Source organism: Equus przewalskii, chromosome 8 (genome assembly GCF_037783145.1).
Source record: "Equus przewalskii isolate Varuska chromosome 8, EquPr2, whole genome shotgun sequence".
Taxonomy (NCBI): Eukaryota; Metazoa; Chordata; class Mammalia; order Perissodactyla; family Equidae; genus Equus; species Equus przewalskii.
Genome location: NC_091838.1, coordinates 75,404,420 through 75,420,350, shown reverse-complemented (window position 1 = coordinate 75,420,350; position 15,931 = coordinate 75,404,420). Strand labels below are relative to the sequence as shown.

The window sequence follows — 15,931 nt, the reverse complement described above, 5'->3', positions numbered from 1 at the left end:
ACGCCTGGAGGCTGTTTTGCCAGCTGAGGATCTATTTCTGTTCTTCTAGCTGCTTGTTTTGGTTTCGAGTCCCACACCCTAGGGTTTCAGCAGCAGCTGAGAGACTAAGTGTGCACTGACATGAACCCCGTGCAGGATCCGTAGGGACAGCCGAGACCTCCATCTGCCACCTTCCTCGCCGCCCCTTCCCAGACGCAGCCTCACTGCTAGTCATAGGATTGGTCCCTAGATGTAGCCTAAAGCCATCTGGTTACCTATTTACCTTGGGCTTCTCAGGCTGCATAGAAGCCCTTCAACTGTGTCCCATATGGAATCCAAGGGCAGACGGTGAAGCCTGGGCTTATGGGGTTGGAGATGGGATTAAGGAGGGGGCCCAGTGAGCAGATCAGCCTCCTCCCCCCTGGCCCAGGGAGATTTGCCCTGAGCTAACATCTGTGCCCATCTTCCTCTTCCTCTATTTTATACGCGGGTCGCGGCCACAGCACGGCTGAGGAGTGGTGTAGGTCCATGTCCAGGGACTAAACCCAGGCCGCCGAAGTGGAGTGTGTCAAACTTAACCACTGTGCCACGGGGCCAGCCCCCAGCCTCCTTCCTAAAATCAGATTTCCTTGTGTCTCCAAAGCATCAAATATCTGTCCTAACACAAGGGCTACGGGACCTTCCAGTTCTCGGACCTGGAACCAATCAGGTCTTTGGGCCTCTTAAGGGGAAGAATCTAATTGGCCCAGCTTGACTCAGGCGTCCACTTACTGGCCAAACGATCATGAGCAGGTTCACGCAGCAGGGGCTCCTAGTAGTTGCTGTCGTTGTGGCAGGTGGATTGCCAGGTCCTTGGCACGATTAAATCAATGAACAGCCAAACTCACTGTTCAAAGCAGGCCCTTCCTCCTGCCTGCTCCGAGAAGTGTTTTCTGAATGCCCCGCCCTACCCAGGAAGCTCTGATGAAGTGACAGTGGCCCCCTGCAGAGAGGGCCTCTGTTGTACATGCAGCATTTCTAGCTCACACATCCCCTTAGGTGTCCTTTTCCCTCGACACTAGCATTTCTTTTGTATCTCTGGGGCCAGCAGAATTGCCCAACATATACCAGGAGGTTTGGGGTAAATAAATAGATGAACACCCCCTCTGCTCATAGTAATGTTTAGCGTGTATTATAGTTTCTTTGTCTGTTTAATTCTTTATCTGAGAAGATGAGTTTTCCTTGTTTCACAGATAACAAAGCCAAGGTTCAGGAAGATTAAATGGCTTGTCCAGCCATTTCTAAAATGGATTACATCCCTCACTGCCTTTTAAAGCGGTTCCCTGAGGACATGACTAATGCAACCACCTACCGATGCCTTGGGATGGCAGAATATCACTGTGGATGACCTGCAGGCTTTTACTGTCTGCGGGGATGTCTGTCCTTCCATGAAACAGTCCCACCCAGACTCCATGACCTGCTTTTACCATATCTTCCATCTAGTTCTTAATCCCTCTGTTTCCTCCTTTGCTGGCAGGCTGAAAATTTCACATTGCTATCCATGAGTCTGCTTCTAGTAGCTTCCTTCCCCTTTTCATGGACTAAGAAATCCACTCTGTTAGTATCGTGAGAGAAACAAGAGCAGTCAAGTTTAGTACAGAGAGCTGGAAACATTCTCGACAGAATATAATATAGTCATGTGTCGTTTAACGACAGGGGTATGTCGTTATCTGAAATGCATCATTAGGCGATTTCGTTGTTGTGCAAACATCAGAGTGTCTTACACAAACCTAGATGTTGCAGTCCACTATGCACCTAGGTTGTATGGGGCTAATCTTATGGGACCATGGGACCGCCATCCTGTATGCCGTCCATCATTTACTGAAACGTGGCTGTGTGGTGCATTACTTTATAGGAAACTGTAGGGGGCTTGGTGCCAGCTCTTTCATCTCTTTAGAAGTCATTTTTGCTTAGTTCTATTTTTTGAAAATAAACCCAGGTTCAGCTGCAACTTGGACCTCTGAATACAAAGGATACTTTTACATTTTTATTTCATTAGTGGGGACAAAAGACAACATGTTGGGCATCTCTACTATGTGCTTTTTTACCTTCATAATAAAATGCTCTGGCCATTGCCCTGAATCCCATTTTCCCAAAACTTCAACCACCTGGTATCATCAGAAATTTCTCCCAAAGGCCACACATTTCTCTGAATCAGAGGCATCTGTAAGGCTCCATGATGGAACTTCCAGTTTTGGAAAAGGTATGCTTCAGGATAGAAGTGCTCTTGGAAACAGTTCCTGCGGCAGTTACGTTTTTATTGGAACGGATTCTCCCCTTGACCTTATTCTAACAGCATCCTGTGTTTTGGGGGCCATAGGTGAGGGAATTCTGGCCAGAAGGCATCGAATGTGCCATTCCCTTCAGTTACGCGGCCATCGGCACATCTGTCCACACAGCTGGGCACGTGCCGTGTACTGCGCTGGGTCTGGGAGACACAGAAAAGTGTGACATCCTTCCCACCTTAAAGAAGCTGGGCGTTTAATCAAATTATAGCATAAAGTGAAAACATAAAAATAAAAAACTTAAGGGATCAAGTAGCCTATGATTAAAGTAAAAAAGCATTCCACTGAAGACTGGTGACGCTTTTTCTGTATATTTGCTATTTTGAAATAAAGGCTAAATAAGTAGAATATACAGACACAGACACGGACGCCGGTTCTTCCTATAATCTTGCTGATTAGCCCCAGTTCATGGGGAAACTGAGGTGCAGCTAACAATAGGTATGTTTAAGTGCTTACCATGTGCCAAGCTCCATTCTAAAACTCTGCATGCAACAGGCATCTAATTATTACTTCACCACCACAAGGCAGTGTCTCCTTTCATTTTCTACATTTCACAGCTGAGGTAACTGAGGCTCGGATGGGTGAAGCGAGGAATTCCAGTAAAGAAGGAAGGATATGAAGAGCCACTTGACTCCCAAAGTCAGAACCGTTTCCATTGCATCATGCAACTTTCCTACACTTCTTTGTACTCCCCTTGGCTCCTAAGGCAGCGGCAGAAGATTCTCTATGCATCCATTCTCTATCCACCCACCCCTGCTTACCCAGCCCCTGACACGTGCCAGGCACTGTGCTGGGCTCAGAGGGTGCAGTCATGGTCCTTGACTTCAGGGTCCCCGCAGTCTAGTTGGGGATAGACAAAGACGCTGAATAAAGGAACGAGTGAGTGAATAAATCAGTGAATGCTAAAATTTTCATTTTATATTTATATGAGGTGTCTTCCAGCCTGGACATATTTGTAGCCCTGGTCTTTTCTGAAGGCCAGAATTCATATTTCTAAGTGCATCTCCAAATTTTAGTTATTTTTATTACCATATTTAAAGTATCTAGGGACTGGCCTGGTGGCGTAGCAGTTAAGTTTGCGTGCTCTGCTTCAGCCGTCTGGGGCTTGCTGGTTCAGACCCTGGGTGCAGACCTACACACTGCTTGTCAAGCCATGCTGTGGCAGGCATCCCACATATAAAGTAGAGGAAGATGGGCAAGAATGTTAGCTTAGGGCCAGTCTTCCTCAGCAAAAAAAAAAACCAAAAAAACAACCAACTGATATCTAATTTCCACCATCTGCACATTTATTGAATGTCCTCACAATAACTGAATATACAGGAAACCCCACCAAATCCAGTAAATCACTTTGCTGATGATTTATTGCTTTAAGGAGAAAAGCTATAAACAGGGAATTTGAGCAATGAGAACCGTTCACATTGAGCAAACACGTTCCACACTACCCAAATCACAAGAAAAATGAGGAATGTGGTAAAACAAGACAGATTGCCCAAGTGCTCTTCCTCCTCTATTGGGAAATTCCAAGACATTTCTTCATGTGTATTTTTCAGTTACAAAAATGGCAGTAGGAAGACAAATATTAAGCCACAGTTTGAAAAGAGATATATCCATACAGATATAGACACAGACACGTATGCATATGTGCAGATACACAGCTGACCGTTCGGACCATCCATGATTCCCAGCCGCGCAGGGTCATCATTGCAGCTACTCTGCATCAAGATAAGTCCTTAAGAAAGCAGTGACCTCATTTAACACAATAGTCACGGGCTGTGTTGCTTTCCCACCACCTCTATGTATACACAGCACGATGTTAATGAGATTAGAGACAGTCGTACCCCTTGGAGCTTGTTTCTTTGATCATTCTCCAAATCACTTTCAAAGTTAACATTGCAGCTCTGGTCAGCAAAGCATCTCTTGTACCTTCTGATTTTGGGGGTTAGGCTAACCCGGCTTCACGTCGGGGGAGCTGGCTCAGGTGTCAGAAGAACTTCGGTTTGAGATCCTGGTCTGCAGTCCAACAGCTGGTAAGACATTGAGCAAATAACCTCTGGGAGCCTCAAAGGACTCCTTTCTTAGACGGGGAAGTGATCACATTGCCATATCTCCTAGGTTTGCCATGAGGATTAAAGAAGACGTGGTGTAAAGCACGCAGCCCGAGGCCTGGGGAGCGCTCCTCAAATGCTGGTGAGAAGGCTGAGCAGGAACCAGTGCTTTGATGAGTTCAGGTCCCCACACCTAAGCACGCCAGAGAAATCCACTCCAGGCACTGATGTGAATTTCTCCACCGAAGGTCAGTGCACCTTCCCCTCATCCCAGAACATGGAGGGACAAGCGGCTGGAGAGGCATCTATCTGATCTAGTTGGTCCCTCTCGCCGATGAGACATCCAGCAGAGGTCATCGAGGCTCTGCCTGGAGGCCTCCCCAAGGGCAAGGCAGAGTGGAATAAGCTGGGCTTCGGGCTCCAACTTTTTTGGCTGATTTTTCAGCCTCTTTGAGTCTCAGACATTCCATTTATAAAATGGGGAAGAGACGCTTCCTCAAAATTGCTGTGATAAGTGGTAAGATAATTTAAAACTTAGCATGGTGCTTGGCACCAAATACGCACTCCACAGACAGACTTTTCTCATGGTGATTCTTCTTCTGCACTTTCCTTGAAGCAGGTCACACCACTGCAGCGTGCTGGAAAGAGCTTCCTCTCACTGCGCCCAAACTGCCTCCCCCACGACTTCAAATCATGGAGCTGAGACCATCCCTCCAGGGCCTGCCTGAGACGGGTCCATTTCTCAAAGCACATAATCACGGGGGCACTCCGGCCACCCCATCCCATGCATTCCCTGGATAACCCCCAGTTCCTCCAGCCAGGCTTCCTAGGATCTTGGAAGCTATGCTCAGTTTCCCGAATTGGGATGCAAATTCAGTAAGAACCTAGCTCTCGGGTTGCTGCTGAATTTCAAAAGGGGTCAGCTGTCATCTGGTCATTGTAATCTGAAGATGGCAGGTGATTTCACTCCAAGAAAATCCAACACAATCCACACAGACTTCTAGAAAGGATTACTCACGGGGTAAATTCTCTTCACACAAAAATTCTTTTTTTTTTCCAATAAAAAATATACGTTTCTTTAAATGTGAAGTGTCTCTTTTCCTACGGCACTTCAAATAAAATTTGGCTGGTAAAAATTAGACTGTCTCGTACCTTTGGAAGAAGAGAGCTACTGAATAAAAGTAGGAACACATACAAAATTTCTTTTATTCATTAAATACATACTGAGCACCACTGCATGCTTTGCACTGGGCTAGGCATCGGGAGTTCACAGTAAGGGGGACACTCCCGATGCTCCCAACTCCCAATGCTTTCTTCCTGTTTAGGAATCCCTCTGCACACCACGCAGGATTCCCTCATGAATTACTGCATCATTTAATATGCACCATTGGGTAAACAAAAGCATCTTTTAAATATGTGAGGGGAGCTGGTTTGACTTTTTTTCCTTGTAGGGGAAGATTTGCCCTAATTTAACATCTATTGCCAGTCTTGCTCCTTTTTTCCTCCCCAAAGCCCCACTACATAGTTGTGTATAGTTGTAAGTCCTTCTAGTTCTTCTTTGTGACCCACTGTCACAGCATGGCTACTGAAAGATGAGTGGTGTGGTTCCACACCCGGGAACCAAACCCAGGCCGCTCAAGGGGAGCGGACGGAACTTTAACCGCTAGACTATCAGGGCTGGCTCAAGCTGGTTCTGACTTGAAGGAAGGGACAATCTATAGGGTATTCCTGGATTTTTGTCCATCCCATATTCTTTGGATGCTCAGGCACTTAAATTATCTGAAAGTCAGATGCTCTTTTTCTCTTGGGAAAGGAACTAGAGAGACAGTAATAAGAGTGAAGAGAGAGAGCAAAAAGTCCCTTATTCTGACATGTTTTTCTGCTTTGACACATTTGGAAGCTCTAAAAGTAAGGAAAAAATAATGGGTTATAAAGTCAGTCCAACCTGGATTTGAATCCTGACTCCCCGCTTACCAGCTGGGTGACTGGGGCCACCACTTGACCTCTCTGAGCTTCCATTTCACATTTGTAAGGACAGAAACAATAACGGGGACCTTTCAACATGAAGCGAAGTCTCCATGAGCTAGTGTATGGAAAGCACTAAGAACAATGTCCGGCACAGAGGAGGTACTAAATAAAAGAATTATAACAGTAAATATTTATACTTTACTAACAAAATAAATAATAGCCTCATTTCCATTAGGAACAACCTTCTCTCCCTTTTAGCTTCAACCCCTTTTGGCTTTTAATCCCTGTTAAGTATATTCCTAGACAACTGGTAAACCTCTGTCTTCATACCAGAACTGGGTTATTTGGGTCAGGAGACCCAAAGTCTGTGAAATGGGTCACTGTGGCAGAAAGAGATGTGACCTGGGCTCATTCACCCTTGCGACCTCAGGCTCATGCAGAGTGGACCTGCTTCTTTGTCCCACGCCCAGCCTGGAGCTGTCTTGGTCATTGCAGGTGGGGCCGGCCTGGGCTTCTGCTGCATCCCCCAACGCTCCTTGAGACCAGGGGAATATCCCAGGACACCACTTTCACGGGTCAGAGAGGCCGCCCTAGGGGCTCCATCAAGTCCCATGAACCCCCAGGCAGGCAGAGGATCTGGATGCAAGGAAGAGCCCGGCCAACCGCCCAAAGCCCTGTCTGTCAGCAGCAGATTCGCTGGTAGGTCCATTGCTCCTTCTGCAAATTGGCTGGCCTTGCTCTGACCCCGGAGTAGCAACTGGGGACTTTCCCCAGAAACAAGAATAAAGTTTATCAAATCGCATCTCTGACTGGGATGCACTCAATTCGCACTTTCCACAGGGCAGAGGCAAAGAGAGACTTAACCTCGACAATGCTCAGATTAACGGATACAATTTTCCACTAAAAAACAAAACCAAACCGTCATTCGCCTACTTGGCACATGTTTGGTGACCTTGGGATGCATGAATCTTTGGAATCAGAGATACATGATGTACTGCAGTCAGGCTGTCTGTTAAGAGTGCCACCTGGCAGGGCCCCACCAATACACTGTTCCATGGTCCTAAATCCCTAAATCCCGTCTACGCTTCTGATGGACCCAAAGAGTCTTGTGGTTTGGTATCTAAAGAGAGAATGAGTGACACCAAATGTCTAGCTGATTCTGTTCTTTGGGACTCGTGCAAGATCCAGCAGGACTTCCAGTGGCTTGGACAGGCTGGGTCAAGCTTGGGTATTGTCCAGAACAGCTGGTGACAGGCACTTTCTTTGGCATGGGTGCAGAATGCTGGCAAGGAAGGGACCCACGGCCTGGGCTCGAGCAGCACCATAATGGGTCACTGGGGTGGTCAGAGACAGGACAGGCGCCAAGGGTCTGGATCAGAGTAGTTAGAAATGAGAGGGAAGGGGACAAAAGAAGGCTCACCCGTGGGCCTCAAAGGGCTGGCTGCTTTGCAAGCATTGGGCCAGGCCCCAGGGCCCATGTTTCGTGCTTGCCTAATTGGCAATTTCTGAGAAGTCAGGGTAGGATTCCAAGTCCGCAAAGATATCATTGGGATTCCTACAGCTCAGGTTGCAGAAGCAAGCGTTGATCCACAGGACCTGGCGGGAGAAGCCAGGCCCATCCGGACACTGGAAGGAGACATCGATGGTCTTGGACTTGTAGGGGATGCAACACCGGTTGTCCGAGCAGACCCCACAGTACTTGGGCCGGTAGGAGCGTGTGCTGACGCAGCCGGCGAGGGTGAAGTTCACGGGCGCCTCCGGCTGGTACACGGCCAAACACTTCTTCCCTTCCTGCAGGAAAGGAGGTTTTAGTTGGGATGCTCAGAGGATGAACAAGCAGCTTCCTCCGTCCGAGCCCTCAATTCCTCTCTTTTCATGCACCATGCGGGGGCCCTTCAGCTTACTTTCAGATTCGCAGCATCATCACGCTAGGAGGGACCTCCCCAAATACAGCGAGACCCAGCCACGCCACGCAGGGGTAAACCGAGGACCACAGAAGGGGACTGCCTCGCTTGGGTGCTACCTCCAGCCTGCAATTTCCTTCTTTCCTGCATTTCTGCCTTGCCCACGCCCAGTCCTTTGTCACAGTTTCACCAACACAGGATGCCTCTGTAGCTCCTTCAGTAGTTAGTGGCAGAACCATCAAGGGACCCTATGATTGGGGACGCACTTTACCCTGACTCCTCCTCCTCCTCAGCCTCCCACAGCCTCCACACCTGCCCCTATTGTGCAACTTAGTCAACTGGATTGGCATTATTTAAAGGTAGCCCTGACTCTCCACTGGGCTGTGGGCCACTGGAGAGGGCTGTGGGGCTCTTTCTGTGTCTCCAAGTCTAATTCTGTGCCTGGCACACAGGGGGCACTTACAAAACTCATCAGACTCCTGGTTCTCGGGGTCAGCTACGTACCAGCACTGTGCCAGAACTGGGGACAGAGCAGACCCAGGCTACATGGGGCCTGGAGCTTATACAATCTAAGCAGCCCTCTTAGGGCACAGAATGGTGGAAACACAATTGGATGGGAATCGTGAGCCGACAGCAGGGGCTGGAACTAGCTTTGTGGCAAACCCACCTCCACCTGGAATGCACCGTGAATTCACGCAGCCCAGGACCTGTGCTTCTAGTTTCCCTGCCGCCGGTAACTTTTCCTCTCATGCTTTCTGTTAAGAGATGGCTGCTGATAGCTCCCGTGCACCAAGAATACAAAGGCTAGGATGGCAGGGAAAATAATCAGAGAGGAGAAGAAGAGACCGCAGGAGAAGGAGACGGCGGAGGACCCAGCTGACGGACACAGAGATGACCGGAGTAGAGCACAGAGGACAAGGAGCAACGTCTGATGTCTAAGGAGGATTCTGGGAAGCCGGGCTGTCTTGTTTACTGGGCAACCCTCTCCTCAGCATCCCCAAGAAGCCATTAGCACTCCAAAAATGGCCTCAGGGCTGAGCTTTTGTTTCTTTTGCGTGACGCGGAAGAAAATGACCAGTCCTGAGGCACAGGCGAGTAGGCCTTGATTTAGGCAAATCAGCTCCATCTCTAACTCTGAGGATCGGGTCTCAGTGGCCCACTACCTCCTTGACCCTTTAAATATCTTAGACTATCAAAGCTGGAAGGGATATCTGGGATCAACTCCAACATTTTGCCAATGAGGGGTCTGGGGCTCAGAGAGGCAAGGAAACTGGCCACCGCCACGGACGTCAGCAGCAGACGGGCATGTGAGTCCAGCTGTCCAGGGCTCCCCTATCATGCCATGTGGCTGTCACACCAGCACGCTCGTGGGTGTGGGCTGGCCCCAGAGCAGAGGGAAAATGGCAGTCGGCGAGGGTCCCTGAGAATCATCACAAGAGAGCACCTCTGAGGGTCCCTGGGTTCTCTCCAGAGTGATCTTGACTTTCATAGTATGGTCACCACCGTCATTTCCGTTGAGTGAAATTCACCAACACCAGCCCCATGATATACTTGATCCCATAACTGTTACGAGGTGGGCTTAATTATTCCCCTTCTACCAATGGCCCCCATGAAGAAGGTCAGGAGCCAGGCTCCAAGCCAGGCTTGTCTGTTAGGTCCCAGGTGACTGCCCCCCACCCTCCCCCCGCCGAAGGGAGACTCACCTTGATGAGTGGATGGAGGTGCACGTCACACGGCCGCAGGTTGCAGAGGCGGCTTTCCTGCTCAGGCCAGCACCGGGCATTGACGTTGGAGATCCGAGTGGAGACCCCCAGGCCGCAGGTGGTGGAACAGGGGCTCCAGGGGCTCGTGAAGGCTATGCAGTTCCTGTGCCATGGCTCTCCCTCGGCCGCGGCCGCTGCGGATGGGCACCAGAGTCCCTGTGAGTCTCCAGCCTCTGTCAGCCCCCAGTTCCACCACTGCCACACTTAGGGGTGGGGTCCCTGCAACTCAGGGAGGGGAGAAGTGTCCACAGGAGGACAAGTTGACTTTCTAACCAGCTGGCAGAGGAGGACTTGTTCTGAGCTCCTTCTACTTCTCCGGAGGGAAGACCATCTTTAGAGACATGTGGACTGAGTTCAAATCCTGTTCGCCCACCTACAAGCTGTGGGATCCTAGAGAACTCACTCTGGGCCTCAGTCTCTAGTCAGGACAATAACATCTGCCTTGTGGGGCTGGTATGAGAAGAAAAGGGTGTGGATATCAACTGAGTATACAGCAGGTATCTACAAGGCGCTGGGAATGAAAGGTTAGAAGATGCTGTTCCTGACTCTGAAGAGATGAAGTCTATTCAGGGAGGGTCAAAGGGGAGTGCCTACACCGTAGTCCCTAATGTTTTATCTGGGTGATGCTGAGGGCACAGTGGTTAAGGGGACACACAGGCTTCAGAGTCAAATTGCCTGGTTCATCTGTGAGCAAGGCCGCCTAGTAGCTCGGCTACTCCCAATAAGGTCCCTTCTGCCTCTGTGCCTCGGGCTCCCCACTTGCAACAGCATCACAGCATCTTCCTCCCAGGGCTGTGGGCGGAAAAGATGGGTTCACAGGTATGAAAGCACTCAAGCTGGCCCTGCCCTCCGTAAGCCCTCAATGAGGGGGAACTTGCGTGGGTACCTGAGTGTCGGCCAACTAAACACCAGCTCTTGGATGGTTCTGTGAATGCCTGCATCCCAGCATCCAGAACACACGGGGAGTGCTCAGGAACTCTCTGACAAGCGGGATAGGGCGTGAGCTACAGATGGAGGCAGGTAAAGAGCCAGCAAGACAAAGGGGAGACCGCACAGAAAGATGGAACCAGATATACAAGAGAAAGACCCAGAGAGGAAGCCAGCCCTGCCCTGACGCATGGGGGCTACCACCAAAAGCCAGAGGGAAAGGAAGAGGCAGAGAGGGAGGAGTGGACAGACAGATGGACAGCAGAGAAGAGAGGGGAGGGAGACAGAGAGGAAGGCGGGGTGGCGGGGAGAAAGGGAGAGGGGCAGAGACAGAGAATAGGGAGGGGAGAGAAAAGTCATAAAAGAAGCGGGGGAATAGAAGAGAGGGGAAAACAGGAAAGAAAAGACATCTAATGAGAGCAGGAGAAAGGAAGGCTTGTGCTGGCTCCCAGCCCCTCCGAGCTGAGCTAACAGGTGTGCAGGGAACATGGATGGACGAACATGGGAGTGAATGGGTGAGAGGAGGGGAGGTTTGGCAGATGGATAAAAAAGAGGAGAGAAGGGGCTGGGCTGGGCTGTGGGCCTGGAGGGAGGGAAGCAGTGGGAAGGGATTTGCTAGGAGGATGAAAGGACTTTGGTTTCTGGGTCACCCAGCAGGCAGGCAGAGGCTCTGTGGCTACTCGGTCAGAACGGGGTCACTGGGCCACACACAATGGGCAGACAGCTGCTGCCCGTCCCCCTGTGACCCTTGTGTGGCTCTGCCAAGGGGGGTCATGGTGGGACTGCCACTCTGGGCCTGCTAGCCACAGAGCTTTCCCTGCCACCTGCTCCATCGACACGGGCCTGCTTGCTCATGGGGCTGGCTCAGCCCCTGTGGGGCACCCACACAGAGGTGGTGCATGCCTGAAGTGAGGGGTCGGGGGGACGCCCTCCTTCCTGGTCTAGTCACACCCAGCCATGCAGCCAGGAGGCAGGTCTCTATTGTCTGGGCAGGTCCTGTTCTCCCCTCTTCTTTCCTGCTTTCCAGTTTGTTCTTCTCTGAAACACTTTCTTGGCTTCTGCAAACCCTCTTTCTCCTGTTTCTGTCCTGCCTCTTGGATTTGCCTTTCTCAGCGTCTTTTCCTCCCTTAAACAGTGGTGTCTCCAGGGGTACACTCGTGTTCTCCACTGGGGTGATGTTGTCCTCCAGGGCACAACTGGCAACATCCGGAGGTATTTTTGGTTCTTACTACTTGGGGGGTTAGTGCTATGGGTATCTAGGAGGCAGAGGCCGAGGATGCTGCTAAACATTCCACAATGCACAGGGCAGTCCCCACCACAAAGAATTATCTGGTCCAAAACGGTGTCAGGACCAAGGTTGAGAAACGCTGCTCTCCAGTCTCCCTCGGCAATCTCACGCACTTAGAATTTTTAAAAAATTACCAGTCCGCTTAACTCTCAAACCCTATCGCCATTTCTTCATTCCTTCATGTCCACTTGCCTGGGAGACGCTTTCCTTCTAGAAATGTCCTCATCTGCCGTCTTTTGCGTCATCAGACGCTCCTGGTTTTCCTCTTACATCCATGACTTTCCTGTCTCCGCCTCGGCCTCCTCTTCTTCTGTCCGCTCCTCACCGTCAGCCCCCCAGACCTCCGCCCCAGGCCCCCTCTGTCTGCCTCCGTCCATCATCTCTGGGCCATCCCACCCCGCCAGCAGCTCCAGGTGAGTTCCAGAGCTCTCTGTCTCTGCCGCGTCTCCCTCCTCCAATGCTGCCCCCATGGGACCCTCCTCTGGGTGAGCCCAGGGCAGGGCGCCCTGCCTCAAACTCCACCTGTCTCAAACAGCACAGATCTGCTTCACCCCAAATGCACTCTCTCATATTCTGTCCTAGGCAGTGATGTACCCTGGGAGTCATCCTCTACTCTCTCTCTCTCCCTCACTTGATGCCTTGGATTGACTCCCAGACCTTCAGTTTTCTCGAGCAATGCCTCTCGCATCTGTCTCTTCCTTGCGACATCTATTCCCACTGCCCTACTTCAGACCCTCATTAGCCCATCCATCCATCTACCTGTCTGTTCCTCCATCTGTCTCCATCCATCCATCCATCCATCCATCCATCCATCCATCCCTATGACAAGCACTGATTTGGTACCTTCTAAGTCTGGCACTGGGCTAGGCTCCAGTGAGCAGAGCTGAAACAAACAGGCTGTTTTCCTTTCCAGAGCTTCCTCTGGCCAGGCTTACCCGGCTGAAGCCTCACCTGTCCACCCATCCTCCATAGTGAGGGGGAGGCCGTCTACTCCTCTCCCGCCCTTGCGCCTGCTGTTCACGCCTCTCCTCCTCCGCCTCACACCCCCACCTAATCTCTTAAGTAGGATAACATGAATCGCACGTGTCTGGCTTTGTTCTTTACAAAGCACTTCCTCATTTTATGCTCCCAGGATCCCATAGGGCAGGCGGGACAGAGGGAAGTGTTTCTATTTTACCCATGGAGAAATAGGGTCCAGAGGGGATGTGACCTTCCCAAGGTCACAGGGCTGCTGGTGCCTGGTGGACTGGGGAAGGGGACTCAGGGGCTTGTGTCAATCACACGCAGTCAGAGCTCCAGGGAGGTCTGCCTCCGCCCCCAGGAACTGGCATCCCCCGCCCCGCACCCCACGCCCCGCGCCCTGCACCCACCGAAGCCACCCGTGTGGCGCGGCGCCGTCTTACGCGGCCTCGTGGCGGCGTCGTCGTCGCACACCCACTGCTCGCAGCAGCGGCCGGGCACGCTCACGCGCCGGGGGCGGCGGCACCAGAGGCGAGGGGGGCGCGCGCGCAGGCACAGCGGCGTGCAGCCCACTGCGCCGTCCACGCACGTGCAGTTGTACTTGCAGCTGGGCTGGAAGGACTGGCCGTTGTTGTAGCGCACCCCGTCCAGGACGCAGCCCACGCCGACCACCTCTGCGGACACAGGTGGCAGGGTCAGGCCCCGTGGGCACCGGACCCAGTCCTGGGGGCCCTCCCACTGCCCCACCAGCGCCCACACCCTGGGAATCCCTCCCACCGTGGGGCTGGTGCGGGGCGAAAGGACGGGGCCCAGGCAGCCATGGGGAGCTGGGTGGCTTTTGAGCAGAGGGAGTGCAGAGTTCCTGTATGGCTTCAGCTGCCACCCACTGAGGAACACCCCTTGCCAGAGTGAGGGGATACACGCGGCCAGGAGACGGTCCCCGGCGGCTAGCGTCCTGTCCCATCCCCAGCACAAGGGGGACACAAGGGCTCCTACTGACAGATATTTGCCTGTAGGGTCACGGTTTGTAAAACCAATCGGAACACTTGGAAACGCAGATTCCGCTCATTCAGGCATATTTGCGGGGGGGGGGGTGTTGTAGGCTTTGGAGATTCAGGGGTGAACAAAACAGACAAGAGCCACATTCTCCCAGATCTCACACTCCCGTGGGGGTGACGGAGGGAAGACAGATTGTCTAGGATGTCGATGGGGACAGGGCCAAGGAGAAAAGTGAAGCGGGACGGGGAGTGGGGAGGGGGCGGGGGGAGGGCAGATGCAGATTGAAATCAGGGGGCAGACGCGGCCTCACTGAGGCGATGGTGCTTCAGCAAAGACAGGGAGGAGGGGAGGAGCCTTCCAGGCAGGGAGGGGTCTGTGGGTGTAAAGACCTGAGAGGGGAGCAGGTCTTTAGAGGCCTGGGATGTGAGAGAGGGCCGGGGAGTGGGCAGGGGATGAGGTGAGAGGGGGCTTCCTTGTAGGCTCAGAGGAGGATGCAAAGCGGTTAGAGCCTAGAACTGTGCCTGGCACACAGTAGGCACTCCATAAGGAACTGTTGAATCAATGATAGGAGTGATGCTTCACGGAATGCTGGTGGTGCTGAGTTGAGAATAGACTGGAGGCAATGAGGACAGCGTCAGGAGGCCACCTGGGTAATCCAGGAGGGAGGCCGTGGTGCCTGGACCAGGAAGGGACCGAGAACCATGAGGAGAGGAGCTCAGGTTCTGGATCTGTTTGGAAGGAAGAGCTGCCGGGACTTGCTGATGGATGGGATGCGAGGATGAGAGGGAGAGGAGTGGGGAATGACTTCCAGTTCTGTGACCTGAGCCCTGGAAGGAAGGAGGTGTTCTCCTGGGAGGAGCAGGTGGAGTCGGTCATGCAGCTCTGGAGTTCCAGGAGTGATCTGGGGCTGCCAGGCCCCGGCCAGTGCCCCCACCAGCCATGAGGACAGTGTCTGGAAGTGCAGGCAGAAAGCTGGGGCAGCAAGGTGCCCACCCCAGGAGGCTAGTTTGGAATCCACAGTCCGCCAAGAGTGGCCGCCTATCTCCTGTATTTGCCTGGAGGTGGTTATTAAATAATAACAATCCCAGTGTCTAACAGAAGCGAATGTTTCTCAAGTACGGTCTCTGTTCTTGGTCACATGACCTGTTCTGTGTCAGGCTTTCTTGCTCTGCTGATTTCAGCCTGGGTGGAAACGCTACCACATCATCACCTTCATTGTCACCTACGGCAAAACCGAGTCTCGGCAAGGTTAAGTCGTGTGCCCCGGGTGTTGGAGCTGGTGGCACAGAGGCAGCAGCAACTCGCCTGTGGGAATGTTCACGTACTGCCGGGTGCAGGGAAGAAGCCGACAAAGGAAAGGCACTCACACTTCCTGACCCTCTGATCTCCTGCCGGGCACCATCTGACACGTTCCCTCGTTCCGTCCCCCAGTCATTACACCAGGAGAGCTTTATTTTCTTCATTTGGCAGACAGGAAAGCTCAGGAGGGTCAAGTGATTCATCAGCTCAAGGTCACCCAGCTGGTGAAGATAGAGCTGCGCCTCAAACCCAAGGGAGCTGACTCCCCAGCCCATTTCCTTCCACCAGACACCAGTCAGGGAGGGGAAACAGGGAAACAAAACCAAGCAGAGGAGGCGTTGGGTGAATCACTCATCTTTGCTTTCCTCGAGTCACCGGACCACACCTACCCTCTTGCTCCAGGAAGCTGTGCGTGCTTGTGTGCATGCACGCGTTGGCAGAGGGGGAGAAAGGAGTGTGCCGAAGCTCCCATCCC

General features: G+C 52.1%; 1 protein-coding gene across 2 annotated transcripts in view; it reads right to left on the bottom strand.

Annotated features, from left to right (window-relative positions):
- Nucleotides 1–3,566: 3,566 nt before the first annotated feature.
- Nucleotides 3,567–15,931, bottom strand: part of CCN4 (cellular communication network factor 4) — a 36,905-nt gene continuing 24,540 nt past the window's right edge. The window contains exons 3-5 of one of the 2 annotated variants that reach the window (XM_070632116.1): nt 13,569–13,832; nt 9,924–10,117; nt 3,567–8,107 (exon numbers count right to left, since the gene is read on the bottom strand). In XM_070632116.1, coding sequence (XP_070488217.1) covers nt 7,808–8,107; nt 9,924–10,117; nt 13,569–13,832 — 758 coding nt within the window. In that variant the 3' untranslated portion in view covers nt 3,567–7,807. The remainder of the gene's footprint in view (nt 8,108–9,923; nt 10,118–13,568; nt 13,833–15,931) is intronic. The other variant, XM_070632117.1, reaches the window with a different exon arrangement.